General features: G+C 44.7%; 2 protein-coding genes across 5 annotated transcripts; one reads left to right on the top strand and one right to left on the bottom strand.

Moving 5' to 3' along the window:
- Window positions 1-1,384: 1,384 nt before the first annotated feature.
- On the bottom strand, window positions 1,385-4,972 carry RPL35A (ribosomal protein L35a). The gene is made up of 5 exons (XM_054639542.2): window positions 4,859-4,972; window positions 4,487-4,529; window positions 3,251-3,403; window positions 2,262-2,406; window positions 1,385-1,443 (listed from the first exon to the last, which is right to left on the bottom strand). The coding sequence occupies exons 2-5, from the start codon at window positions 4,495-4,497 to the stop codon at window positions 1,420-1,422; spliced, it is 333 nt and encodes a 110-aa protein (XP_054495517.1). The 5' UTR covers window positions 4,498-4,529; window positions 4,859-4,972; the 3' UTR covers window positions 1,385-1,419.
- On the top strand, window positions 4,876-26,380 carry DRC9 (dynein regulatory complex subunit 9). Of its 4 annotated transcripts, XM_077184033.1 has the most exons (12): window positions 5,202-5,876; window positions 7,204-7,238; window positions 7,732-7,882; window positions 9,050-9,197; window positions 12,622-12,836; window positions 13,883-14,011; window positions 15,893-15,974; window positions 21,935-22,096; window positions 22,698-22,772; window positions 24,258-24,389; window positions 25,578-25,679; window positions 26,155-26,380. In XM_077184033.1, the coding sequence occupies exons 4-12, from the start codon at window positions 9,072-9,074 to the stop codon at window positions 26,290-26,292; spliced, it is 1,161 nt and encodes a 386-aa protein (XP_077040148.1). In that variant the 5' UTR covers window positions 5,202-5,876; window positions 7,204-7,238; window positions 7,732-7,882; window positions 9,050-9,071; the 3' UTR covers window positions 26,293-26,380. The 4 variants fall into 4 exon arrangements, with proteins under 4 accessions (XP_077040149.1, XP_054495518.2, XP_077040147.1 ...); XM_077184032.1 differs by lacking the exons at window positions 5,202-5,876; window positions 7,732-7,882 and adding an exon at window positions 5,126-5,168; XM_077184034.1 differs by lacking the exons at window positions 5,202-5,876; window positions 7,204-7,238; window positions 7,732-7,882 and adding an exon at window positions 4,876-4,978.
- The last annotated feature ends 567 nt before the right edge of the window (window positions 26,381-26,947 follow it).

Here is a 26,947-nt window from a genome sequence, read left to right as displayed (position 1 = left end):
ACCAAATGAATGTGAAAATAGCAGTTTTGATATGAAGATTCACAAATTGCAGTCATATGCTTTTTGGGGCTGCACCTCCCAGAAAAAGGCTTTGTACCTTGGCAGTCTGGTACAATAGAAACATAATCATGCCTTCTCTTTCCCCTGTCACTTGTATTTTTGGGCATCTTGTATCAAACTCAGGACCTACTACTTTCTTATTAGCAAAATCTAATATAAAAACTAGTATGATAGAGACCACAGGCCTACAAACCTGTTGTTACAGTTCACTTTGCTCATTACATTTCCTCCTCCTTCCCCTGAGTTTAAAGCTGGAAATCCCATTCATCCTTTGAATCCAACGTGTCCAACCTACTGGTAGTTATGGAAGACTAAAAGCCCTACCTGACCTGGCCCAATATCCCATAAGCTGCAATTTCTCTACACAGATTGAAAAAAGGCAGCTTTCCATGGCAAAGGCTCTCCTGCTGTGAAGGACAGCACTAGCAGGAGGCTTAGGTCTTTAAATCCAGCAAAATAATTTCTATACCAGAGCTGAGTAGTTGGGTCGAGTTTTTTCATTCCAATTCACAGTAAAGGTTTGATTTACCCAACGATGTATTCTGCACACACAACTACTCCACCTCTTTCAGAAGGAAGAGGATTAGCTGTGAAATACCAGCCCATGCAAACTTGCAAAGCCAACAGCTCAGAGTGCTCCATGACACACACTGGCAGCAAGGCCAGGCAGAGAGAAGGAAGCTCTCATGCCCTGAGAAGGAGGGACTGCACTGGAGTGGGCTCAAGGTGTGGTTGAACCAACAGACTCACCTGCCTGACCGACTTGAAAATGATGGAACTACTTGGTGTGTGTGGAACTGCTCTCACAGGGTATCCAGAGGTCATTTTGGGACTGTGACATCAGCAGCAACCATGACAACCTGTAACTGCCTCAAACCTCCCTTTAAACTACCCAGTATTTTGGGAGGATTTTCAGAGATAAGAAACTGAGCCTTGTACTTCACGACTGTAAATTCATTTTTCACCACCTTACTGTTCAACAAAACTAAAAGAGCTAAGGAAGTGCAGGAAGATGCTCACTGCCCTACATGACAAGCTGGGGTAAGGGTGGCCAAGAAAAGAGCATCAACACTTGAGCACCACAGAGCCGTGCAATGAAAACATGTTTAAATTATTTACACAAAGCAGACACTACAGGCACACATGCTGCCCAGGTACACATGGGCTCATTATCAGGGATTCCATCAGAACTACTATTGTGACATGTGAGAGGCTTTGCACCTGCCAGGATTTAGTGTCTCTGTCTGTGCTGTCAACTGATACACTATGGAGAAAGAGGTCTCTCAAAATTGGTGGAGGCAATAAAACCAGAAATATACAAAAGTTAAACAGATTCTCCATTTTATTTTGAATAAAAATTTAGATCCTAGATGGATACAGCATCTGTAAAACACAAAACCAGAGAATCATGTTAGAAATATTGTATTCAAACATGCGTTTTGCAGTTACAATCTACACCATGAATCTCTTCAACTCCTATTAAAGCAATCCCCAGTTTATGCAGAAGAGTGTGAGAATGACTTGCAGGAGCACTTTGCTGGTGGCACAGACTCTGTGGCAGCCAGCCCTCCTGTGCACCAACAAGAGTTCCCATGGCTCTGGATTTCAGGAATTATCTGTGCTGCTCCTACTGTGCTTTTTCTAAGGCACAGGAGAAAGACAGAAAAGACTGTGGCCCTCTTGTACTCCTTTTGACAACATCATTAGGAAAATATTACATCACAACTTTGGGTGAGAGACCTGAAAAGGACAGTTCCACTGAAGCCCTGTGGCTAAAATGCCAAGAGTGTGGACAGGTGGGAGTGGCCATGACAGGAGAGCACTGCCCTCAGTTAAAACATTTGGGACGAAAAGAGAAAAATCAAGAGGCGGAGGAGTAGAAGGGTGCAAAAATACACAGAACAGATTGGTGGAAAAGAAATCAAGGCAGCTTTAGAAAGGAGTTGAGTCCTGGAACTTGAAGAGCCTTTCCAGACAACCTAAGCAAGTACACCAACCTGATAAAGAGACAAACCCCCTCAGCACAGGAAGCCAGGAAAAAGCCTCTCTAGGCTCCAAATCAAACAGTCACTGAGCCATGCTGAACACCCAGCAGCAACAGAGCAAAACCAGAATTCAAATGTTCCCTCATACTATGTAGAATTAAAAGGCACCCCCAAAACTGCCAATAAATATCTTGCTGCTAAACCACATCCACTTACCACCCGGATTCTGTGTCCAATGGCCTTGGCAGGAAGGTTGGAGCGGAACTTGGCGCGCACCATGCCACTGTTCCCATGGGCGCGCGTCACCTTCCCCCAGATCACGCGTGTCCTGTTGGGTTTGCCTCCGGGGGTTACCGTGTTGCTGGGGAAAAGGAGGCACAGAACAGCTCAGCAGGGCAGTCACAGCTCTGCTGTCACCAGCAGTGACAATGTGGTTTCTCTAAGGCACCTCGATAATTTAGCTCCCTGGCCATCTTTAACTAGAACAACATCCCCTTTTATTTACTTGTGAAATTTTCCTGGCCTGGGATTTTCACTGTACCTTTCAAAGGTGTAATTACAGCTTGTAATTTATCAGAAGTTCCCCCGGACAACTATTAAGAGCTTACAAAGCTCAAAAATTTGGAAAACACTTTTGCTAATACGATGAAACTGAAAAACCAACAATATGAAATTGCCAACACTTTATTTTTCCAGACTTACACAAGGCAGGAGAAGAACAGGCCATTGGAATAGATGGCAGAAATTGCCTTAAATGAAGAGCCATGTACCATGCTGGAAATGATGGTGGTCAAGTCACCAGTTTGATCAATTTTATTTAAGGTAATTCTGACAGCATTCAAGAAAAAAAAAAGAAGTGGAAGTAATAAGCAGCTGTTCCCAAGGTGTGTACCAATGGCAGCAGAGCAGAAGTGACAGACATTGCTCAGACATGGGCACACACAAGTCAGAATACAAATTCATCCAGGCGTCACAAAATCACTTTACTGTTTAAGTAACTCAACAGTTCAAAGTATTTAACACAAATTCACTCACTTCAATTTACTCCATCAACCCACCTTCAGTTTTTGTCAAGCTTAGGCAAAACTTGTTTCTCATTCCACTTGCTCTCTAATGTATCATGTAATATCATTATCTCCCAGCATTTACAAAGCCAATACAGGAATTGGCTAATTCAGCACAAGAATAAACCAAGAATGACTTACTTTTTAGCTTTGTACACATAGGCACACCTCTTGCCCAGGTAGAAGTCTGTCTCCTGACGGGCATAAACACCTTCAATTTTCAGAAGGGCCGTGTGCTCCCGCTGGTTTCGGAGGCCACGTTTGTAGCCAGCAAAAATGGCCTTGCACCACAGCCTAAAGACATAGAAAACATCAGCAAAGTATAATTCACTCCAAAGCAACAAAAGTAAAAACAAATCACAGGCTGCTTCAGCAGAAACTAATTCCACACCAGTAGCAATCAGCAGAGGAAACCGCCAACTTTTACAAATCACTGCAAATACTTATGTTCGATGAACAGAGGAAAGCTGAGTATGTGGAACATGAAGCATTTATGAGAACATTGCATTTTCTGCTTGTCATAAACTCCTGGCACTTCAATACTGGCTTCATACTAAGTTTCAAATGCTTCAGCATTAGCAGATATTGTTTCCAAATGTCTACCAACACTGACGAGTAAACATCGCTTTTTTTTCTACACACCACAGGAAGTGTACTGCGTTGCAGTAACTGCTATAGAAGGCATGAGCTGCCCCTGATTTGTAGCTTTAAAGGAGTTAACAACCAGAGCAACAGCCTAACATCTACTGGACAAAGGTACTGCACAAACTCCCCAACAATTCTTCAGGCACTGCCCACGTAAAGTCATTATAAGACTTGTCCCACACAGCAAGCAGACAGCACATCTGGCCCGAGGGAATCCAGCACCTGCCCTGGGATCCAACTGAGATACCCAGTTCTACCTGCCACACGTGTAACAGGACACAAACTCCAAAGATAATAAAGCTGCGATTTACAGAACCATCGAATGGTTTGGGCTGGCAGGGACTGCTCAGAGCCCCATCCAGCTCAGCCTTGAACACTTCCAGAGATGGAGCAGCCACAGCTTCTCCAGGCAACTCCAGAGTATTCACATTTAATCCCTTAACTTAGAAACTCAATCCCTACATGCTTTAAGAAAATTCGGTGGCACAACAGAAAATTTACCCATGGGAAAAAGACGTTGCTCCCTTTACTCAAGGAAAAAGTCCATGCCAAAGATCCACTGTACAGTGGAGATTAACAAACCCATAAATTTCACACTGATATTTACTGACTGGCCAGGGAGAGCACAGCACATCCTAACAGCAACTACAACCAGCTCAAGAGACTTCACACCAGGGACACACAGCTGTTCCAACATAACCGAGCCGAGAGCCGCCTCGGGCACTCACTCACCTCCCGGTCATGGCGTCCTCCCGCAGACCCGGTCCCGGCAGGCCTGGAAACGACACACAGCCATGAGCCTCGGGCCGACATCTTCACCCGGCCCGGCGAGTGGGACCCCGAACACCCGGGGGCTGCCCGGGAGCCACCCAGAGCTTCGGGAGCCTCCGCTGCCCCCGAGAGCAGCCGCCTCAGCCCCGCTCCAGCCGAAGGCCCCAACCCGCGACTGGGACCATCCGCCGCACATCGGCGCCATCCCGCCTTGTCTCCGCCCCGGATCGCGCCATCCACCGCGCCCCGGGAACCCCGCGCCCGCCAGCGGCCCCACAGTGGGGGCAGCAGCCCCCGGCCCCGCTCCCGGCCCGCGGCCCCGCTCCTCCTCACCCGCAGCGCCCCAAGATGGCGGCGAAAGAGATCCACTCCGCGCTGCCTGCCGGGAAATGCGCCGCCAGGACCCGAGCGGGCGGGCCGAGTTGCCGGAGTGAGCAGCACCGAGTGAGGAAGGTACCGCCCGTCCCGTGTCTCCTGTCCCCTGTCCTGTGTCTCCTGTCCCGTGCCCGCGTGCCACGGGGGCGATCCCCGCAAGAACGATCCCGGGAGGGGCGGCCCCAGCTCCGCTGCGCAGGCACCCACCGGGCAGCCCCGCGAGGCCCCCGTGCGTGGTGGTTGCCATGGAGACGGGCCGCGCATCCCGGTGAGGGCGGGAGCGGGACTGGGACGGGGACCGGGACCGGGATCGGGATCGGGACCGGGAGTGGGGGAAATGAGGGCAGATCCCGCTGAGAGGTTGAGGGGAGCGCGGGCCGCTCTGGGCAGGGCGAATGAAAACGGGCCGCGGCGGTGGAACGAGCCGAGGAGCCCGAAGAGAGGCAGCGCGGGGGGAGAGAGCAGCCCTTGGTGTTCGGGGTGGGCTCCGGGCCCTGCCCGTCGTCCGATGTTCTCACCCTGAGTCAATGAATCATCTCCACATTTATTTTACTTCTGATATTGCCGTGGAGGCAGAAAACATTTCGACATTGAAATCCCTGTAACCAAGTCTCACATTCCTTTATTTTCCTAAATAAGATCTGGAAGCATGTACTTACCCATTTGCTCACGTCAGGGTTATTCACTCCCGATTTCTGTCACTTCCCTCACACTGCCAGAAATTCAGGTGCATTTTCAGAGCACTTGAAGTGATTTAGGGGAAGGAAGGTGAAGGGAAAAGAAACCTTGAGAAACCTTGATGGTCCCTGTCCCTTTCCCTTTCCTTCTCTTCCCATCCCTTTCTTCCCTCCTCCTTCCTCTCTCGATTCCTCCTCTCTCCTCTCCTTTCCTCGCCACTTCTCCCTCCCCCTTATTTTTTTTTTTAATGAGCACCTTGCTGTCCTAACATTTCTTGCAGTAGGCAGAACTGTGTAAGGTAAGGCCATACCTATTTTGCTTTTCAAGAGACCTTTCTTTGGTAAAAATGAAGTTACTTGTGATTTCTGGCTCAGCTGCTGCTCCTGTGGATATTCAGAACCTCTCTTTGCCAATCATTTGCCACACAGACCTAAAGGAGATGTGACATTCTCAGCTATGCATTTTATCACTGGAATTCACTAGAGTCTCTTCTCATGACTCCAAGGAATGCTGCACAAAATGCTGCTCTTGTATCCATTTTCCTTTATCAGGCAGCAGGGTGGGAGAAATGAACATCCAGGACTCTCACACAGCAGAGGGAGTCCCTCTGGAGCAGAGGGAGCAGAGCAATCCCCAAAGGAGCATGAGGCCAGACCTTTTATACAGTTGCTTTAAAAATGATTACTTGATATGTTTTTCTTTCCCTTTATATCAGCAGGGACAGAATGTCATCCAAAACTCATGGGAGAATACTTTTTTAAAAAATTATTATTATTAATAAAGTTTAATGAGGAGTTCAGCAAACACAGCAGTGCAGGGTGATGCCAGTGGATGGTCTGAGGGGCACTGTGCTGACACTAAAATCCAGAGCAAGCAGCTCATATCTGTAGTGCTTGCTAATTCACAGACAGTGGTTTCCTTCTCAAGTGCAACTTAACACAAGCCCAGACCCTGCTGGCCTGGCACATGGATCTGCTGAGCAAGGATGTGGATGTAAAAGAAGATACACAGGAGGAGCAAAGCAGCAAAGGGGCTTTAGAGAAACATTCCAGCTGCCAGCTGCCTTGAAATATATTAATATCCTGAGTTAATTCTCTCCTGGTCAGAAGCTGCTAATGGAAAAGAGGAAAAGCTGTTGCATCCTCCTTTGTTTCCAAATAAGTCCCTTTTTCCTATGAGAGCTGCGTGTGCTATTTTTTTCTTCCAAAAATGCTGCATCTGTCACAGCTATCTCCCAACACATCTTTTTTCACCATATTTTTAGCATTATGACTCCACATGTAATAGATTATTCTTAGGTTGTTTAGACTCAAAATATGGATAATGGATTTCTGAAAAAGATAAAAATGAGTAAAACATTGAAAAATATTTTATTATTACCTGTTGACTGAAGACCCTGTCTGACTTTCTTGATGTAAAGTACTGCACGTCCACTTCTATAATTGATTCCAAGGTTGACAAGAAAAGTGATGGGTTTAGTGTATTACACAGATCATTTGCCTTTTTTTGGTTAAAGTTTTTATCAGATTTCTATCTCAAGTTGTTACACTTTTTTTATAATTAAGATAAAAGAGAAAAAAAACCTCAGAAGCAAAGGGATGAAATCACTTCCTTCTTTGTCCTAGGTGACCACCAAAAGCCCTGCTCAGAGGAATTAGATGTAAGTGGTTACAATATTCTGAATATTGATAATATTCAGAATCATTACTTTGCTGTTATCTTTTCCTGCCATGATTTAAACAAGCTTCTTGAAATAAATCAGGATGCCTCTACCATTACCTTGGCTGATCTGTATCTTCATCCACTCAGGAGTTAGAAACCTTATCACAACTGCCTGGCTTAGGGGAATTTACTCTCCCTTGATCCAGAGCAGTATTATCCTTTACCTTAAATACTTCTGTCCCTCCCTGGTACCTGCCCTTCCTATGGATTTATTGAGAGCAGTCCCAGTCACTGCCCTGTGCACACTTTCTAATCTCACCCCCAGGGAGAGCCCTGTCCTCTTCCAGCACATTTCAACACTTGTTGAAATTAAACAACTTGCATTAAACAACTTCATGCAACAGACAGGGACGTCAGGAAATAGATGTGTGAAATTTGTGTCTGTTTTGAGTTTGAATCTTCTGTTTGTTTTACCTATTCTGTACCAACAGACATCAAATAAACCTGCACTGAAAAGTGGCTCTTCTTTTCTGCCAAGTGAAATTAACTTCATGGTCCACCTGTAAATTACATATTTTCTTCAAAAAAACAACAAAAAAAGGAGGAGGACAAATGATAACTGCTACAGAAATGTTATAGCAAGTATGAATCTTTTTAAACTGTTGCTTATGAAATATCACTGATTCCCAGTGATGCAGAGCAAAGCTGCATCCAAACCTCTTTAATTTTCATAGGATATGGCCATGTCCTATGCTAACAGGGACTGCCTGATGTGTTTCCTTGGCATGCTTACAGGTTGGGCTGTAATATTTTGCAGGCTTAGGATATGTTTATGCAAGGGTTTTACAGATGGCACAAATCCAGTTGTAGGTAGAGCAGCCAAATTAAGATTCTGTTAGTGGCTGTTGATACTTCCATTGCAATGACACTCAGGATCTCAGCCACCTCAGACTGCAGCTGTGCTACGTGTTGTACAAGAAATACCTGGTTTGTATGTACAGGCTTTGGAGGGATTGTCCAATGGCATATCAAAACATTACAATTCTCAGAGAATTTCCCCATTGTTGTGCAGGTGTTTTCTTAGGTATTTTTGGATTAATAGTGAACTTTCACTTTTCCTTAGATATGCTTTCACAATATTCCATCTGTAGGCAAGGCAGAGGGGTGCTTAAGTGTATGTCAGAACAGTTTCATGTTTGAATTGCAAGTTAAAATAAAATAATACAGAAAGTTAAAGATTGTTTACCCAGTCCAGATATTGGTTCTTGTTTAACTTCCAGCATATTAAGATGGTAACTGTTCCTGCTGAGAGGGAACTGGGATGATAGAAGTGTGAAGGCTACAGAGTAATATTGAGGAATGATTAGAGCATGAAAGTTCACCCTCTGAGACTTTATAGGATGCAGATTTATTTTTTTCTTTTGAAAAGGCACCTTTCTTCTGTCCTTTCCCAAAGTCCACTATGAACCACTGCTCTCCCCTGAACTGAATAATGAGGCACCTCACCCAGTATGTGCCCTCCATACCCATTCCCTTCTCAGCCTGTCTACCCAGATCTGCTGTAGGAGGGACCAGGACCTCTTTGTTTTGTGAAAGCTAAACATTCCCACTGTCCCTGAATGCAGCCATTAGCAGAGCACAGCTCCTCTTATAAACAGTGTATGGAAGGTTATAAACAAAGCCAGGGAAGTATATGTAAGGCTGCAAATAAGGCTATTTTGGGTCTACCTTTAGTTTAAACTACTCTTACTGAATTACTAACACCACAGCATTTTTCTGATTGGTATCTTTTATCTTTGTTCCTCCTAGCAAGAACACAGAGACTAAACAAATGGAAAAAATCACTCATCTGGAAGCTCTGATGTTTAGTGCTGTGCTGGAGAGCTGTGTGGATCAACTCACAATTCTTGGATATATCATGCCAGTTCCACATACGGACAAGACAGACATCAACCTTGTATGTGCCACTGCTTAAGAAGATGTATATCATATATATTTTTTTTCTTTGTCTTGGTTTTATATCTTTTACCAGCATTTTTAAAAAATTAACTCAAATATATTTTCTGTGATTCTATGACTCTTGGGTGAAGAAACACAATAAAAGTCACCTAATTTAAATATTTATATTGCAGTGTCACTGAGAAGCCTTGGTCAAGAATTTGTGCAAAGGACTCTTCTGATCCAAGATGAGGTTCCTAAGATTATAATTTTAAAATCTCAGTGGTTAGACAATAAGCAAAGAACTGGGGAAAAGGAAGTGAAACATATGTAGGTTCTTCTCTAGATACAGAGCTATTTTAAAAGTAGAATTGTATAGGTTATTTCAAAATACTCAAAACCAGGTTAATTCTATCCCTCTCCAGGTCCATGCCAAAGATCCTTTGTTCCCACAATGTATTAAGAAAGATGCACTTCAAAATATATTAGTAACTACCCTTTCTCAGTGATCATTAATTGTTAGTTGATTTCTAATAGACATCATAGCTAAGATGGTTGGGCAGAGATACGGAGAACAGAGAGTTCCTAATGCTCAGGCAGGGGTTTGTTGCTGTGGAGGAAGGTGTTGTGACATTTCTGCTAGCTGTTAGACATAGGAATCAGGATGGGACCATCCTGAGGGGTCCATGGCTCTAAGTACTGTGCTCTATAAGTGGCACAGTAGGCTCTTTCCAGTTCTAGCAGATTTGAAACCTTTTTAAGATGAACTCAAGAAAAAAGTTCACAACCAGGATGGAAATAAAAACCGGCATCTGAGTTTTGACATCTAATGATGTTCACTCTGTCTAATGTACCACTTAAGAATGCCAGGGGAAGTTAAATCAAATTTTTCTACGTTCTTCCTTTCCATATTACCTTCTCCAAAAAACCATGGCAAAGGCGCAGCAGCAGCTGGAGTTACAGTGAATTTCAGGGCGGGAACGATGCTGAGACTGTGCCATAGAGGGCACTGCTCCCCTGAAAGACTCCTGGGAGCCGGTCTCAACTGTTCCCAGAGGATGCTTCTCCTTCTCCTACACGCCAGCAGCAAAACACAGAGAGAGGGCATATCTCTGGGACAGCAGAAGTTGTCCTCTTCAGACACACAGACTCAGGTTGATAGATCTACTGAAGGGACACGTAAATTACAGAGAAAACACCTTTGCTTTTCTCTTCAATCACAGATGCTCATTTTTACCAAGTCACGTCTTAGAACATACCTTTCTCACAGGTTAGAAACCCTACTTGTGTTCTTAAAGATTTCAAAACAATTTGAGGAGGAAACAATTTAGAAACAAGAAAATGGCTTAGGGAAGCTTCTTGCTAACTTTGGTGCTCTGTAATTTGCTACTCCTCCCTGTTTCTCAGATTACATTTGGCTGTTTTCATTGTATTTGTACAAGATCGGTATTTGCAAAATACCCTGGAGTCCTATCAGGCAGACAAATCAATGGCATCTTCAAAGACTGACATCTAAATTTCAGTTGATGACATTTTTGAGAGAATTAATCTCAGTGTTGGCCAGCACCTCACTGATTTTCCAGACTGGATGCTCTTGCACATTGCTTCACACAGTGCATGCCCCAGAGGAAGGCAGCCTTTCTATTTGCTGAATTTTGGGCAACAGACAAGCACTTAGGAGACTACACAGATGGTAACACATGTAGTTTACAAACTTCCTGCTTTCACGTAGTTATTTGTTGATTATTAGTGTGTAAGTACCTACTGTTTACAGACAACTCAGTTATTGCCTGTCTTGAACTTTCCCAGACATAAAAAACCTCAGTCAGAACATTCATAAAATCTACATGATATTAAAGCAGCTTGTTTGCCAAAATTAGTTCTTTCTGAAGTACAGTTGTCACCAACCAGCTATTTAAGCCCTTTTTTTTACTAATTAACAATGCAATTTTAATTGGACAGTGTATGTTTTGTATATGATTCATTTAATGTAAATTTAACAGTCCAAAAATTAAGCACACAGTCACTTATCCTCCTTCTGTAGTCACTGATGAGTCAGGCACTGCCAGAGGCTGATCCATCCCAAGCCAGAGCTGTCCAAAACACTCAGCACGAAGCAGTTCCTTGCAGTGCCCTCACAGACTGCAGCAGCACCTGACCTCTGACAGAGCCTTGCTTGACTTGCCTGACAAGTAACTTTTGGAAGTACTCCTGGCATCCACAGCTGCTGCCCTGACCACTTGTTTTCTCTGCTCTGCTGGCACAAATGTGTGTGTGGTTGTGGAAGGATCTGGACTGAGAACTGGTACTCTAAAAATAACTTTTTTTTTTCCTTTTTGCTGGAAAATGTTTCATCACAGTGAGTTCTCTGTCTGCTTCCCCAAGCAGCCGGGGTGGGGAGCAGGCAGCTGTGGACAGGGATGGGGCTGGCAGGGTCTGTGTTAGCTGCAGTCAGCAGTGCTGTTAGGAAGTGTTCAGCCACAGAAATGCTGGTAGGCAAGCAAGAAAATGTTCTCTTTTAATGTCCCAGTGTATTCACCTGCATTTTATCCATAACACATAAAGCAGAGAGTTTCCTAGAAGCAAGAGCTTAGCTCATTTTATAGTGTGCTTTTGCATTTTTGGGGGCTTTTCCTTTTTTAATGAAATTGTACTCAATCACAAGATAACTTTCCATGAAGGAGAGAGATGCCAATATTTTGAATTTATCCTTTGAATTCCTGTTATATTTCCTCTGCTGTTACACTCTCCAAAAACCTGCTAAGCAGATAGCAGACAGAAAGTCTATTGCAATTATTTCCACACAGCTCTATTTATAACAATTATATTGTAAGGAAAGGTTGTGGTGACAGACAGTGGGAAATGTCTAAGATGGAGAGAAGGAGGAGGAGAAAAAGGCTAACAGTTTGTAAAAACTGCTGCAAAAAAGGAGGGAAGGACTTGTTCTCTGTGCCTAGAGACCAGGACAACAAGCCAGGAATTCAAATACTGTTGAGAAGAAAAAACTTTCTTATGGTAAAGAAAATTGTGAGGTGCTGGCATTGACAGGAGGGTGTGTAGCCTCCACTGCTGGAGGCCATTAAGAACATGTCAGATTAAGAACAGTCTGAGCCATCATCTCTTGGAGTGGATGATTCACCTTTTTAGGCCTTTTCTAGTCCTGTCATTTTAGGACTTCTGAGCCCATAAACTTCAATGAGCTACACTGTGTGCTCAAAACTAACCAACATAAATGTTTCTGATCTTCCACTCTTTGCAAAATGTAACATGCACTATCAGCTGTTCTCAGTATAGCTTCATTCTAGTTAATTACTAATTTTCCTTCCTATCACATAATGTTGCAGAGGGTTTGGTTCTGCTGTGCAATGTGCAAGCAGGTCTTTCTTATTTCCTTTTCCCTCTTTATTCTCTTATTTCCCTTGTCCCCTTTCATTCACATCCAGGAAACGAAAGAAATTATCCAGAAGGAGCTGGGTATCAACTTCCCAGAGCTTATGTCAGCAAAGCAGGAGAGTGGGCAAACAGTCCTGGAAAACACCGAACAAGAGCAGCAGCAGGGGAAAACTGAAGATGAGAAAAGCACCCAGCATTCTTCCAAAACCCCCAAGAAACACATCACTCGGGCTCTAGAGAAGCTCAAAAAAATTTATGCTGACAGGTGAGTGAAGCACCTGTGAGGGATGCTCAGAGCTGTAAAGTTCTCAGTCTATCTCTTGAAATCAAAAATACAACTTCCTTGCTTTCCCACTGCCAGAGTACATCAGTCTCTGTCTGAAAGGAGTTCCTCTAGGGATAGGAGGGGTATCCTTCATAGACCATTTAGTTCCAGCCTTTGCTTGCTTCTGGATGCTATCTAATGACCAGTAGTTTATTTTGAATGGAGCTATAAAACATCACCCCTTTGATAATGGTTGCCTGGGTAGAAATCATGCCAGGCACTAATCAGTGCTCACGTTCTGGTACCTGGCTTCAGGTTCCTTTAGCTGATCCCACATACAAAGGGAGATCTGAGCCTTGTTTTTGAACTCAGTCATTCTGCAGGGCACACAGAGCTTCTCTGGCAGTTATAGCCATTATAGAAAATGTATATAAAGACTAAAGATTTTCTTTCTTTTTTAAAACAGACTTTATTCCTGCATCTAAACCTGTGCCCTGATTTGCAGAAATACCATCAGCCTTTGGTTTGAAAGAGATTATGCAGCTGAATGCTCAGTATGCATTTTTCTGCATCCTGGCTTCTGTCATTTAATGTCATTTCAACAGTGGGTTTAAAGAAGATTCTAACACAAATGAGGAAAATGCAGCTAAAATGTAAAAGCCACATGCATCATGACATTCAATAAACCGGACAAGCCCACGTATTGCATGGCCAGGTCTCATTTTCCAAGATCCACCTGCCATCACTACTGCAGGCCAGCAGCCTTCTTAATGGCAACAGTCTGGCACAGCATGGATATGTTTGTGTCTCTTTGCAATTTCCCAGAGTAGCATGCAGGGCAGCATTTTAAATTATAAACTTCCAGCAGCTTGTAATACTGAGTTCTCCAGATGTACAATAAACAGATACCATGGGAGAAGCACTCCTGGGGTTGATAGGACATAAGACCAGAAAATGGATCTTTTATTTCCCTACATTTTACTGTAAACAGTAATGGATACTACCAGGACCTGTAAGTATTGTTGTGTTCCTTTTCTTCTTGGCAGGCAGTATGCAAGTGATGTAATTACAGTCACTATTAAAAAGATGGAGGAATTGGGAACATTTAGTAGCTTAACAGATGCTAATGAGAGAGAGAAGGCAAGAAAGGGCAAGTTTTATGACATCCTCATCAGGTCAGTACTGTGTTCAGTTCTTCCCTGTTTAAATGCTGAAAGCCATTTCCACTGAGTACATGCTGAAAAGGAAATAAAACCCAATAAAACTAAAATACAGAAGGGATACCTTTTAAAACTTGAATTATTCTGTTTGCTTTGCAAACTGCAAGTTTTCCCCTTTAGAAAGAAATGGTGGATGGGTCTGATACTGATCTGAGCTAGGAATTGCCCAAGCTTTGACCACAGTGGACACCAGTGGCTGAATTAGTGCAAATGCCTCATTTCAATTAAAACATAATGTGATGTAGGAGCTCCTTGATCTTTAACTTCTGTCCCCAGTGAAAGCCAGAGCAGCAGAGAATCTGTTCAAATCAGGGCCAGCAACATATGGCCTTTAGGTTGTCTGATGCCCAGGAGAATCTGCTCTGACCCATATGCTAATGGGCTCCCTTTTCCCAGCAGCAGTGAGGGGTTAGCACAGATGGTGACAGAGGTGTCTTATTTAAGGCTAAACCACCAGCCACTGTGCTGTGATTCCCTTCTGTCCCAAATCTTCCAGGGTACACATTTGTTATAATCTCAGCTCAAACTTTTGAGCTCTAGAGGTTTGGGGTGTTTTTTAGCATGCAAACCTCTGATTCAATCCCAAAACTGTCAGAGAGAATTGCAGACAAATATTTCACCACTTTAAAGCTACCTCAGTGTAGCAGCTCAGGCCCATCATTGAGGGTGCACAGCAAAGCTGCTCTCAGTCATGATTTGCCAGGAGTCCAACCTACAGGAACTGCTCTTGTGGTGACTCAGGGATCTGCCTCCAGGGCAAATCCCCAGCTTCAGTGCAATGTGTGACTTCAAGCATGAAACACAACTCTTCCACTTCCACTGCCTAAAACCAAGGGATCTATTGTTTATCCATGGAAGGGACAGAAAGCAAGAATGAGATTAGCAATTGGATGTGGAGCAACTATCCAATACGGAAAGGTAGAAAAGAGCAGACAAATTATAATCAGAAAGGACATAATCCTTTTTATCCCCTTCTGTCAATCATATCTAGCTATGTTGTACTATACATTGTTTTCATGGAATGAACTTGATCTGTATTTCAAGATAATAAATACTTGCCTCATTTTGTGTAAATACACTGTTCTGAAAGCCACCTGCAGTGAGATGATGGGAGACTCCTTATCAGGAGCTTTTGTTCATCAGTCACCCAGATAAGGACTCTGAAAATAAAATGCATGTGTGATTGTAAGGTTGGAAAAGGATACAAAGTTTCAGGGACTAACTGTAGTATTTACTGGTTTTAAAACTAATCATAAGCATAAAATCTAAGAGAAGCACTCTGAGTGAAATAAGATAATAATACCTAGAATATTTACTGCATCGGTTTTGTTTTAGACAGATGAACACTTCTCTAGCTTTTGGTCTTCACCTGGGTCCCTTCATGATCCCAGAACCTGGGGCAGTGCTTTTTGGAAGATTTTAGGTCTGATATGAAAGAACAACATTCTTATACACATAATAACACCATTTGGCACTCTCTGCTGCTCAGGCTTGCTTCTGCATAGAATCTCAGGCATTTTTGCCTAAATGTAGAAACTGTGACTCAAAGACAGGCATCTTCCATCTCCGCTATAATAATTGCATCATCCTCAAATCCATTCCAGGCCTTCAATAAGAGCATCCCCTGTTTTTTTGGCTTGTTCTCCCTTTTGTTCCCATCTGCCTTGCTCAGTCTGTGCACCTCTTCTTTCAGGATTTACTGACCAAGTCAGTAGTTTTGGTGAGGAGTCTTTGTTTATCTTACCACAACGTATCAGGAGACAGGAAGTTCCTCTTCTAGGTAAACAGCTCTTGTCTTTTTTGATATATTCAAGTGATTGTATTTTCCCACCTCAGGGAGGAAAAAGGAAAGAAGGACATAAAGGCACTCCAGAAACAGCTGCAAGAAGTCAAGAAACAAACTGGTCAGGACCTTCAGGTGAGAGCACTTAGCACTGGGCATCTTGCCAGGGGGAAGCCTGTTAGGAAGCTGGCCTCTGCTGCCCAGCACTCAGGGAGGCCATGGCCATACACAATGAGCCACCACTTAAGAGTACAGGAGCAGAATAATTACAGTAAAGATTTGTATTTGGAATAAGCCCACTAATGACTTCAAGTGTCTGATGGTTTTCAAATGGGAGCTCAAAATGCTCATAATCATGAGAGACCATGGTCAAATTAGAATATCCCAAAAATTCTACTGGGAGTGACAAAGCACAGATAGTGCAATCAGTAAGAAAGAGATTACCTGCAGATAACAGTATCTAAGGTCCTGTCATACTCAGTCATGACAGATCATTTGGCACAGAAGGAAGTGTGCCAAAGGGAGTGAGAAAGACACCTATCATAGGGGCAGGCCAGTTTTTTACCTAAATTTTCATCTGGGGAAAGTGTCATTCTATTAATCTATTTTTCTAGGCTTGCAGACATTAGAAAATCCCAAACATGCCTACACAAGGGGAGATCAATGTTATTGCACATATGCTGTCAACTTAATTTTTCTGGAAAGCTTCAGCTCTTCTGTCTGCATCATGCAAAGGGTGTGTGCATGCACAGTAAATATAGGGCATTCTGGAAATATAAAACTTGCTACACTAGTGCAGATCAATGGAATGGCTTATCACTGGTCACTTTGATGCTCACCAGACAGCTCAGACTGGATGCTCATTCAACATGGAAATGTAGCCTGGCCCTGCTGAGGCAGATGTGTGATAGCAAACAAGCAGAAGGCAAGCTGGGGCAGAGCTGTACAGGGGCTGGGGGAAGGAACAAGAATCTGACACTTGGTTCAGTAGTGAGCAAGAGGACAGCAAGGGCACCTGAGGAAAGAATTGGTGTCACTGAGTTTTGTCTTTGGACAAAAGTGTGGAGAGTAATCAAGCCAGGATATAGTTGACTACAGAGAGGAATTTTAAGCTCCAGACATGCTGGTGAAGTTTGGTTTGTAGAACACAAAGATTTTGTGTTGGCAGCCTGGATGCCTACAGAGTGGAAAGTTTAATTGTAAATACAGGGGCGACATATTTGCTTCTCACACTGTGCCTTCTCAGTCAGACTCTGATGGCTCCTGGAAAGTTCCTGCTCTCCCACTCCCCAGGCTGGTGAATGTTATGAGGTAGTTCTCCATCTGTGTAGTGCTCTTCAAACCTCACCATGTCCATGCATACAATATACATACTCAGTCCTGGTTTAATGCCTTCCCAGGGGCTGTAATCATCCTGTCTTGTACCAGCAGCAATGTCCTGGCACTCCACAGTCAGGGGGCCACTTCTCTGTGTCCTGCCCTGCATTGTAGCTCCTGTGCTGTGAGGGGGAGGAGGTCTTCTTTTTGTCCTTTCAGTGCTAATTCAGTTCTTGGGTTTTGCCTCATCAAGTGGGATTTGCACTTATCTGTGATTTTTTTTAATATTTCAAGCTTAAAAGTCCTTTTCTGATCTTCCTTATAGTTTCAGCTTTGATAAATCAAAGACAAGACTACTTTAAAGTACTGCTTTCCTCCTGTGCCAAAAATAATGGTGTCTCACTGTGTCTCCCAAGGGAGAATAATTTCTATTTGCTTCATATGGGATTTTCTCATAGGCAGTTTTACAGACACTTGCATGATTTGTCACCTTGCCAGCTAATTAAAAATAAAAATACAGCTTCACTGACTTTGGAGTACTTTGAACAGCAATAATAATGCACAGACCTGTAGACAAAAGCCTACATGGCTGAGAAAACAAAAGTGAGCAAATCTAATCCTGGAACCAGAAAAACACGGCCTTTGTCTCACTCATGTTGCTGTGAATTTGTATTTTCAGCCTTTCTACCTCTTAATAAGATGCTAATTAATAGTGTATTAACCTGCTCAGCTCATTTTTCTTTCTAATGGAACACAAATCAAATGCTAAATGTTCTTTATTTTGTTTTCTCTTGGAAAGCCCTGATGTCTCTAAAGGAGCTGAAATGGTGCATCTGGTTTTGCTCTTACCTCTCTGTGCAGGAGCAGCACTGGTAGCTCAGGTTTGGCTGCAGGGGGTCTGTTTGCTGCTGCAGTGTTGATTTCCTAGTTGCTATAAAAATACTTTCTCTGGTTTCCTGGACAAGTAACAGCAGCCTGTGCAGCTTTTGAAACATTAATATCATACAGGATTATGCAGCGTAAGATAAAAATTTAGGAATGTAAAATATAGCATTCCTGCATTGTTCTTCACCCAAAGACTTTTTATGTACTGTAGGTTTTGTGTTGTACTCATGTTATACATGTGTGCAGGTAGTGGTGTCATTTTATAACAAGCAGTGATGTTACAGCTACCAAACAGACAGAAAGCCAAGCCACTGCACCACAGCACCACTGAAAACAGACCTGTAACTTTAATTCTTTGTCAGTTCTCATAACACACCCAGACCCACTGTATCAGTGCATCACTTAGTCATGCTTTTAGTAGTAAGATTAAAACCCATCATGTTTCTTCCCTTTTCCTCTCCCAGGAGGACAAATGCATCAACAGAGTGTTCTGTGGAATGTTTTAAACACATACACACACCCACTGGTGCATGTTTCTACTGGAGATATGCACAGGATGATTACAGCAGAAGGCACAAGTTTAGTGATGGTCCTGAGCTTCACTGCTGGCAGGGCCCCAAGGAGCACTGCAGGACCTGGAGCTGGTGCACTAAATCCAGAGGGGCAGGGTTTTCCATAGGAGTGCTGCTGCCAGCAGGTCTGCTCCCTCTGCCAGCAAAGTGCCCCTCCAGGGGCTCTCCTGCAGCTGCTGGCATTGGTGCTGAGCTGGCCAAGGGCTGCAGAAATGTTCTGTCCATGCCCTGCTGTCCCTTGGGCACAGACACTCCCTGAGGGTGTTGTGGAGCTGGGACAGTGATGCAGGCAGAGCCCTACTGAAATGCCTGCAGGGCTGCTGCTCCCCTGTTGTGGTTTGAGGGGACTGAGCCCAGGCTGCAGCAGGTGTGTGGATCCAAGCACATCTCCGGGCCCTGCAAGCTGAGATGCCACAGCTGCCAGGGAGAGCTTTGAGCTCTGAGCACTCGGTGTGGGAGCAAGGCAGAGCAGGGCCTCTGTCAGCACAGAGCACAGCACTCCTTCTCCTGCCAAATGGGCAGCATTGCACTGCTGGAGAATTCCTCAGACTGTTTACTCCTGGGGGCTATTTTTGTAACCAGCTGTATTTTATGACTGTAAACACTAATTGCTGTGGAAGAGCTTGGTGGCACAAGAGAGATAAATCAAAGCAAATGAAAACACAGGAGTGTGGATAAGGTTTCCAGCTAAGTGCAGCTGCTTTTGCAGCCAAATGGCATCTGTGGGATGATTCCAGTGGCACCAGGTGACAGCAGACAGGCCTCTGAGCTGATGTCTGTGAGCCGAGAGATCAGAGAAAATCAGCTTGTTTACCTGCTTGTGAAGCAGACTGGCTCCTGACAATTATTTCCTGGGTTTTGATCTTGGTCTCTGCCAGTTTTCTGATAGTTTTGGATACGAGGGATGATTTGGTTTGGCAGATTCAATGCTGAAGTCATCCCAAATAAGCAGCCCAGAGATTTACTGCATCAGCTATGAAAGCATTCCGTGTCCTGGCGTGGACCTTTGCTTATGATAAACCAGAATGAATAAATATTAATTCATTTTTCCAGTTATTGTCCCTGAAGTTTGGGGAACAGCACATTCTGCAGATGGTACCCACAGCTAGTGGGCATTTACTGCTGCATTTACTGCCTTCAGCTAAATCCCAGACGTGCCCCAGCTCTGCAGGTCCTGCAGCAGGAGCTGCCCTCACGCCTGCATTCCTTGGCCAGGCAGATGCTGCTGTAAACCACCAGTGGGTTTTGCATTTCACTTCCTGTCTGCTTTGGATTGTGTAACCAAGCCCCCAGACTCCCCACCTCTAACCAGCGTGTTTTACAACACTGCAGACCAAATCCAAACCACAGACATGCCATTCACCAGAGAAAACAACAGAGCAGATGGGCCCCCATCCTGGCTGAGGCCTGGGGCACGAGAATCAAAAGCACTTTTTTCTTTAATAAATGTGAAATGAAAAAGAAAATAACCTGGTGAGAAGTTCATGCTCTGCCCCAACTCTCTGAGTACTTTGTAACCTAGGCTGAACCCTTATTTTCTGGCAAGTTTGCAGATCTTGAGCAGATAGCAGTAACACACTGGCATCAGCAGTGTTTGACTTCCCTGAGCCTTAGCGCCACAAAAAGTTGTGGGTTTGCTTTTTTTAAATTAGCATCTACTCAGTCTCTCTGCTGGTTCTTCAGTTGAGACGTGATTCTACTATGACCCAGGAAGACAATCTCAAAATAGAGTGGCACACTCACATCCCCTGCCTACTGACCAGGAACACAACTCCTCCCAATGGCCACCAAAATTCCATACCAGGGAAAATAAAGGCCATGACCAGAAACCTTAAAAAGGCACAAACAGCTCATGTCTGTAGCTGTCTGCAGTCATATGATGATACGGCCATAAAAATAGTATCTGATGTTTGAAACATTCAAAAACATGTGAACATCTTTGACTCCACAAAACAGCATCAGCCAAGGCCCCAGTTATCCTGAGTCTCATAAATGTACTCTACTCTTCCTATGTATGACAAGGGGTGTAGAAGGAAGGACTTTCCTTTTAACTGTTCCAAACTCTTCTTATAAGGAGACTTTTTCCAAATGAGTCATGCTGCAAGGGCTTTCAAACACAGCGCTATTGAACTGGCTTCTTTTAGTGGCATTTTTCCATGTTTACACAGCTAAGGAATGTGAGGTGCTTCAGAGATGAGATATGTGGGCTTCAAAAAATGTCAGCACTTTGGTATTTCATCTTCAGCTGTGGAGGTTTGGCTGATGAATATCAAACCCACCACAGCATGGCAGGGAGGCAAAGAAAGGCTGTAATAAAAGTAGCAGTTGGGTGCATTCACATTGATCTTGCATAATTACACAGGAAGCTTTGATGACCTTTTTAACTCTATAAAAAAGTCTTCATTTTGCAGGCATTTGTCCCAAATTCCAACCCCAGGGTAATGAACCTTTATCTGCTATTCAAGTAAATTAATTAAAAAGGAATAAACAGAACAGCAATCCCAAATCAAGCAAATGCACTTTGCTTCCTGAGCATGCTCCAAAAGCTGGACAAACCACTCAGGATTCTGGCCAATGGGAGAACTCTAGGGAACAGAAAACTGAGCTTTCTGCCCCAGGAAAGCTCAGCTCCATTGCAGAGCAAGGCAGGGGGAGAGGCTGGGACCTCATAGCCAGCTTTGCCTTGACACTGCTTCCTTGCCCTGGGTGTGTTTTCATAATGAAGTGGGCACCATCTACCTGGTAAGATTTCAAGAAAGAACTGTTTGAAAATACGAGCAAGTCAGCATTAGATTTGCACTTGTTCCTAAGGCTGTGTTTATACAGTTGCTGCATAACTAGAAAAAAAATAAATCCAAGGAATAGAGTATACTTTAGGATAACAAACTTTGGCTTTTGTGGGGCTGAGACATTACCCTCCTCTTACATATGCTCACTCACTGAGATAGTCTAATGCAAGGTGTTAGTAAAAGTAAAGCCTAACTTTAAGTTGCTAAAATTCTTTGGCTTTTTTTCATGTTTATCCTAAGCACGACTGAATCAATTTCTTGACCAGAGAGCAGGCCTGCCTTCTTGTCTCACTCTGTTCCTCAGTCTGCTCTCTCCAGAGGCAGTCACTCTTTGCTGATGGGTTTATTGCTGTCTATATGGGTTACAGAACAAACTAACCTTTGAAATGCTCCTTGAAATGGAGCAACATTCAGGTGAAAGTGAAGCCTATAGCTTTGTCTCTTCTGACCTTATCAGGGAGTGGAGAGATTAAGAAAGGTGAGCTGACCTCAGTCTCCAGGCTTGCTTTTGTGCTGCTTTTGTCTCCACTAGAGCCGAGATTCGGTTATTGATCGCCTCCAAGATAAGCTTCAAGAGACCACGGCCAAAGTGGATACAGAGAGCAACTACATGAAGAAAAACACAGATCTCCAGATCCAACTAACCCAGAAAAAGTGCAGCAGTGCAGAGAATGCCCTGGAGAAGGAAATCCAGGTAAGCCCTTCTCCATGGCCCATACTGAAAGGCCTCTCCATCTATCAAGGGAAGAGCCTCACTACCCAGATGCCCTCTCTGTTCCTCCTTACAGTCACCAGCACAGCTGTTTGAGCTGGAGCAGGAAACTCACTGGGGTCAGACACCTTTATCTCTTCTATTGTTTCTCTGTGTGATGCTGCAATCAGCAACAACAAGGATGGCATGGCTTTAGGAGACAGGGAATGCTCAAAGCAATGCCATGGCCAGAAAACCAGAGCCAGAAGCGTATCCAAAGGGGTGGTTACAAAGCTATTAGCAACCTGAGCTCCCAGCAGTGCCCCCAGCAGATTATACAGATAGACCTGCTGCTGTGGCCATAAGGACTAGAAAATTGTCTGGTTTTGCAAGCATCTTTTTTTGACTGATCAAGGTCTGATCTAATTGTCCCTTTTTCATGGATGGCCCAGGAGCAAGGACTGCCTTGGCTGATTTTATCACTGGGAAAAATGTCTGTGGACTACACAGAGCTCCAGCACTTGTTATTCAGCTTTCAGCAGCAGTGTGTGCACACATACACACCAAAATTGTCTCACAGGTGTTCTGTCTGCTCTGATCACAGAATTTAAAGAGCAAAATTGATGAGGAGATTCAGCTTCACACGGAGACTGAAAATTTCCTCATGCAAGAGTATCAGGTATGTGTGACTGTCAGCCAATGCTTAAAATAGCAACCTATAAACACCATATCATTGATTAGTGCCCAAAGGAAAACAGTCATTGCTCCATCAAATGTACCAGGTTCATGACTGCTGCAGTTTGAATGATTACTTGTCCTCAAATCTTAATTAACTCAGCTCTCCAAGGCTTGGGATTTCCCATGTACAGATATATTTCCTTAAAATTAGGGTTCATGTAGTGAATTACATTATTTATTCAGGTGTTATGGATTTTTCCTCTCTCTAGGAAAAATCCTCTATCCTCTCTAGATAGTTGTATTTGGCTAATTGGAATTTTATTTAGACCCTACTTGACAGTCACTGGGGCTCCCAGCACCCCAGTGAACAGCCCACAGTAAGGGCTGTGCAGAGGGGAGGGACACTGGGGAGGGAATGACACAAACTGCCAGTCTGGCCTTATCTGAGGAAGAACTGGGGTTGGATCATTGCTAACCCACAACTATTGTACACATTTTCACCAGCATGAATGTCCTTGTGGTGTTGATTCAGAGGTTCAGAGCATTCCTATCATTAACAGTGAATAACTTGCCAGTGAATAATGTTGCAAAGCCTCTCATAAATGGTATGATGGGAAGAAAACCTGGACTGCTGCAGGGTACCTGAGGCCACTGCCAGTACAGAATTTAATAGGAGACAATATCTTTTTAAAAATGTAATTTGAGGGCAAACCAGTGGTGTATCTTGTGAGCAGTTGGACAGTGTGCTCTGCTCCCCAGAGCCTTGGCCTGATCAATGCTCCCAGCGAGGGGACTGCCCCAGCACATGCTGAGCCTGGCTGAGCTCCAGCAGCCGGCCCAGCAGCAGCCCCTCAGTGCTCAGACAGCAGCTGCTGGCTTTGCAGGGGCCTGCAGACAGGAGGATGGCCATGCCCTCCATCCCCCTTGTGTGTCCAGCTGTGATGCTGTAATGAGATTGATGCTTTTCCTCAGATTATTTTTCCATGGAAGCAATCACGGTGGTTGCTATGGAGAAGTTATTGGTGAATAGGAGGAAGTCATCTGGGTGACTGTTTCAGAAACACCTGCCCTATTCATGAACGCAAAGCCAAGTTCACAACCTGAAATAGTGTGAAATGCTCTCCCCTGGGACCTTATTCCTGGTGTGCTGAGCTTAATCCAGAAAGTAGAGAGGGAGTCAGGCAGAGGATAAAAGCTCTCCCACTGACAAACTGTGCTTTTTAATTCCCCCCTCCTTCAGTATACACACAACAAATGGCTTCTGGCTGTCACTTGCTTCATCAGAACTGCCTGCACAAAATAACGGCCCTGCAGTAATTTATGAGTAGTCTTAGGGGTTTGATGTTTTCAAGATGAGAAAGAAACACTGACCATGCACAATTTACAGGACTCTCACCCCCATCCTGAAAGCAAGCCATGTAATAGTAGCAAACCTCTCACCTGTGCCCTCTTTGCACTGTGCTGAGCAACACTCTCCCCCATGCAGAAGGTGAAAGAGAAGCTGGAATACTGGATAGAGAAGTATCAAAAAGACACTGCTGCAAAAGATGAAGAACTGGATGATCTAAGAGCATTAAAAGCAGAGAACTTGGAAACAATGCAGAGATTTGCCAAGGAGGTAAGACATCAGCATCTCAATGTTCAGCCATGCAAAATTGCATTGGGCTTTTTCCTACACTCATTTGGATAAGGAACCAGGACCACAGAAAAAAAATCAGTAATTTTGAGGCATAGGCTGTGATTATAGCACTTGTCTTGGGAAGACAATGGCTGAGATGTCATCTTCTATTTGCCACCTGTGACATTAAGGAGGGATGATGATGATTCCCCTATAGCTATTTTCAAATACCAGCAAGTAATGAGAGAGCTACTGACAGCCTTTGTGAGGGGCAGAGGTACTGTCCCATCCCATCAGGATGCCTCACCTTACTTTGCTGCCTGAATCTGAACAAATCTGCTCCTTCTAGGAAGATCAGGATAAGACAGGCTGAGACTGGAAGCTCATCCCTTCCTGCAGACACACATTCCCAGCTGCACAGAGCTCTGTTATCAGGGAGCTGATTCTGGGTAGAATCATTCCTGCCCCACTGGGTTCTTGGTTAACTGCTGAGTTCTGATCACAGCAGAACAGCAGCACCGAATGGAGAAAAGCATCTAGAAAAATGTGTGCTTTAAAACCAGAAGGAATTTACTTGTAAACATTCCTTACCATCCGTGGCTTGGAAACGATGGGATGGAGCTGGATGTTTCCCTGCTTGTGGGCTCATTTTTCACTCTGTGCACTGTCATCTCAGTGTCCCAAGTGTGTTTGTAGATCATCTGCTGCTTGGCCTGGGGGACCAAGTGTCCTCCCCACCAGCAGCTGCTGCCTGGGAAGCCATCAGCCAGCCATTTTACAGCACAGGATCAGGGGGTTAATTACATCCAGGCCGTGAGAGGTTTCACTTTGGCAGCAGCTCCAAGTGCCTGAGGACTGACAATGGTAATGAGCAACATTTGCCATCTGGATTTAGGAAAGATCAAATAATGGAGGTGGGGAGGAAAGCCCCCACTCACACATTATCCCTGGGCTGCCCTGGAGCTCCCTGGTGCAGAGGGACACCACAACCCATGGGCCTGAGCTGTCCTGTGGGAAGTGTGTAGCAAGGCTGAGACCTGTAGGGAGCAGAGGGAAAGAATCCCTGCACCAGGGTCCAAGTGAGCCCTGCCCTGGCAAATGGCTGGGCACAGTGAGCCCTGAAGGCTGGCTGTGCAGTTTAGGGGATGTGTTTGTCACAGCTTTTGCCATCCCTGTGCTTTCCTGCAGTGCCTGACATTCCAGACAACCATCATCATTGACCGGACAGACAAGGAGACCAAGAAGAAACAAAGAGAGCGGGAAGCCCTGGAGCTGAAGAGTGCTGTGAAGGTAGAGGGGAGCAAAGCTGAGGCAGTGCTGCTCCAGCAGCAGCTGGGAGTTAATAATCTGTGCCACAGGCTTTGTCCAGGCAGAAAACAGCCCAAGAAAGCTGGCTGGTGTGTGGTGGCACAAGCAAAGGACAAAGCCTGTTCCTTTTGCTGAGGCACACTCAGAGCCAGCAGCTGGCTGCAGGTTTGAGATGGGAAATGGAAGGGGAGCAGCCAGTCTCCTGCAAATATCACTGCACAGGTGATACAGGGAGGGTCACAGGGTAGTGCCCCTGCTTTCCTGGCCACCAGCAACAGGTGCCCTCAGCCCAGCTATGGATGCTTTGGCACAACCAGCACAGGCCCAAAGGCTGCTGCATGGGCTGGGGGTTCCCTTCTGTGGCTGGGGAGCACAGGAAAGACTCTCTAGGCATTGAGCTGTACCAGGTACCCCAGCAAGTGATTTCCCCTCAGGCCTCTCTCTCCCTCACTTGCAGGTGCAGGCCTGGTGGAAAGGTACAATGGTCCGCAGATTCCTCGGCCCCTACCAGGAGCTTGAGAAGTATTTGAAGGGAAAAGGAGAGAAGGAAACAGGCAAGGAAAAATCTGGAGCAAAGAAGAAAAGAGCTAAGTAAAGAAAGTGGCCACAGATGTGCTCCAGGACTGCTGCTGGGCAGGGCACTGTGGTATGTCTGACAGGACAAAATAAACCATGTAACAGAGCTTGGGCAATTCTGGAAAATGCAGTTCCTGCAGACACAGTTATGGTGAAGCTGCACTTAAGATCTTAAAGCTGCCCTTGTACAGCCTTTTTTCCCAGCAGAAAGGGGATTTGCATCAAAGCAGTGAGAAACACTATATCCCCTGCTAAGAGCTTTATGGAAACAAGACAGTGGGAGGTAATCTGTTACCAGCCCAGTAACTCTGGGCATGGAATGCTCTGCACCCAGAACCTCCTCTGCTGCCCCCAAAGCACTGGCTGTGGCTCTGGGTCAGGTAGAGAGGCTGAGGCAGCCCCAGCTTGACTCCCTCTGTGCTCTCCATGCCTCCAGTGCTGGCATCAGGTCAGTAGGGAGAACATGGGCAAGTCTGCAGTGTAAACACAAGTGCAGTCAGAGCATGCAGGTTTCCATTCCCACAGTCCTGCACAGTGTCAGTGCACAGACAGAATAGCTCCATATACCTTCTGACCAAGGAAAAAACAAGGAGCTATAGAGAGATGAGCAAAGGATTCTGTACAAAATCAGTCTCTGGGAAGGCTAAAAATACCTAGGAAGAAGCTTCTGATGT

Source organism: Agelaius phoeniceus, chromosome 10, assembly GCF_051311805.1.
Source record: "Agelaius phoeniceus isolate bAgePho1 chromosome 10, bAgePho1.hap1, whole genome shotgun sequence".
Taxonomy (NCBI): Eukaryota; Metazoa; Chordata; class Aves; order Passeriformes; family Icteridae; genus Agelaius; species Agelaius phoeniceus.
The sequence above is the reverse complement of the archived record's forward strand: the minus strand, read 5'-3'. Positions and strand labels throughout refer to the sequence as shown.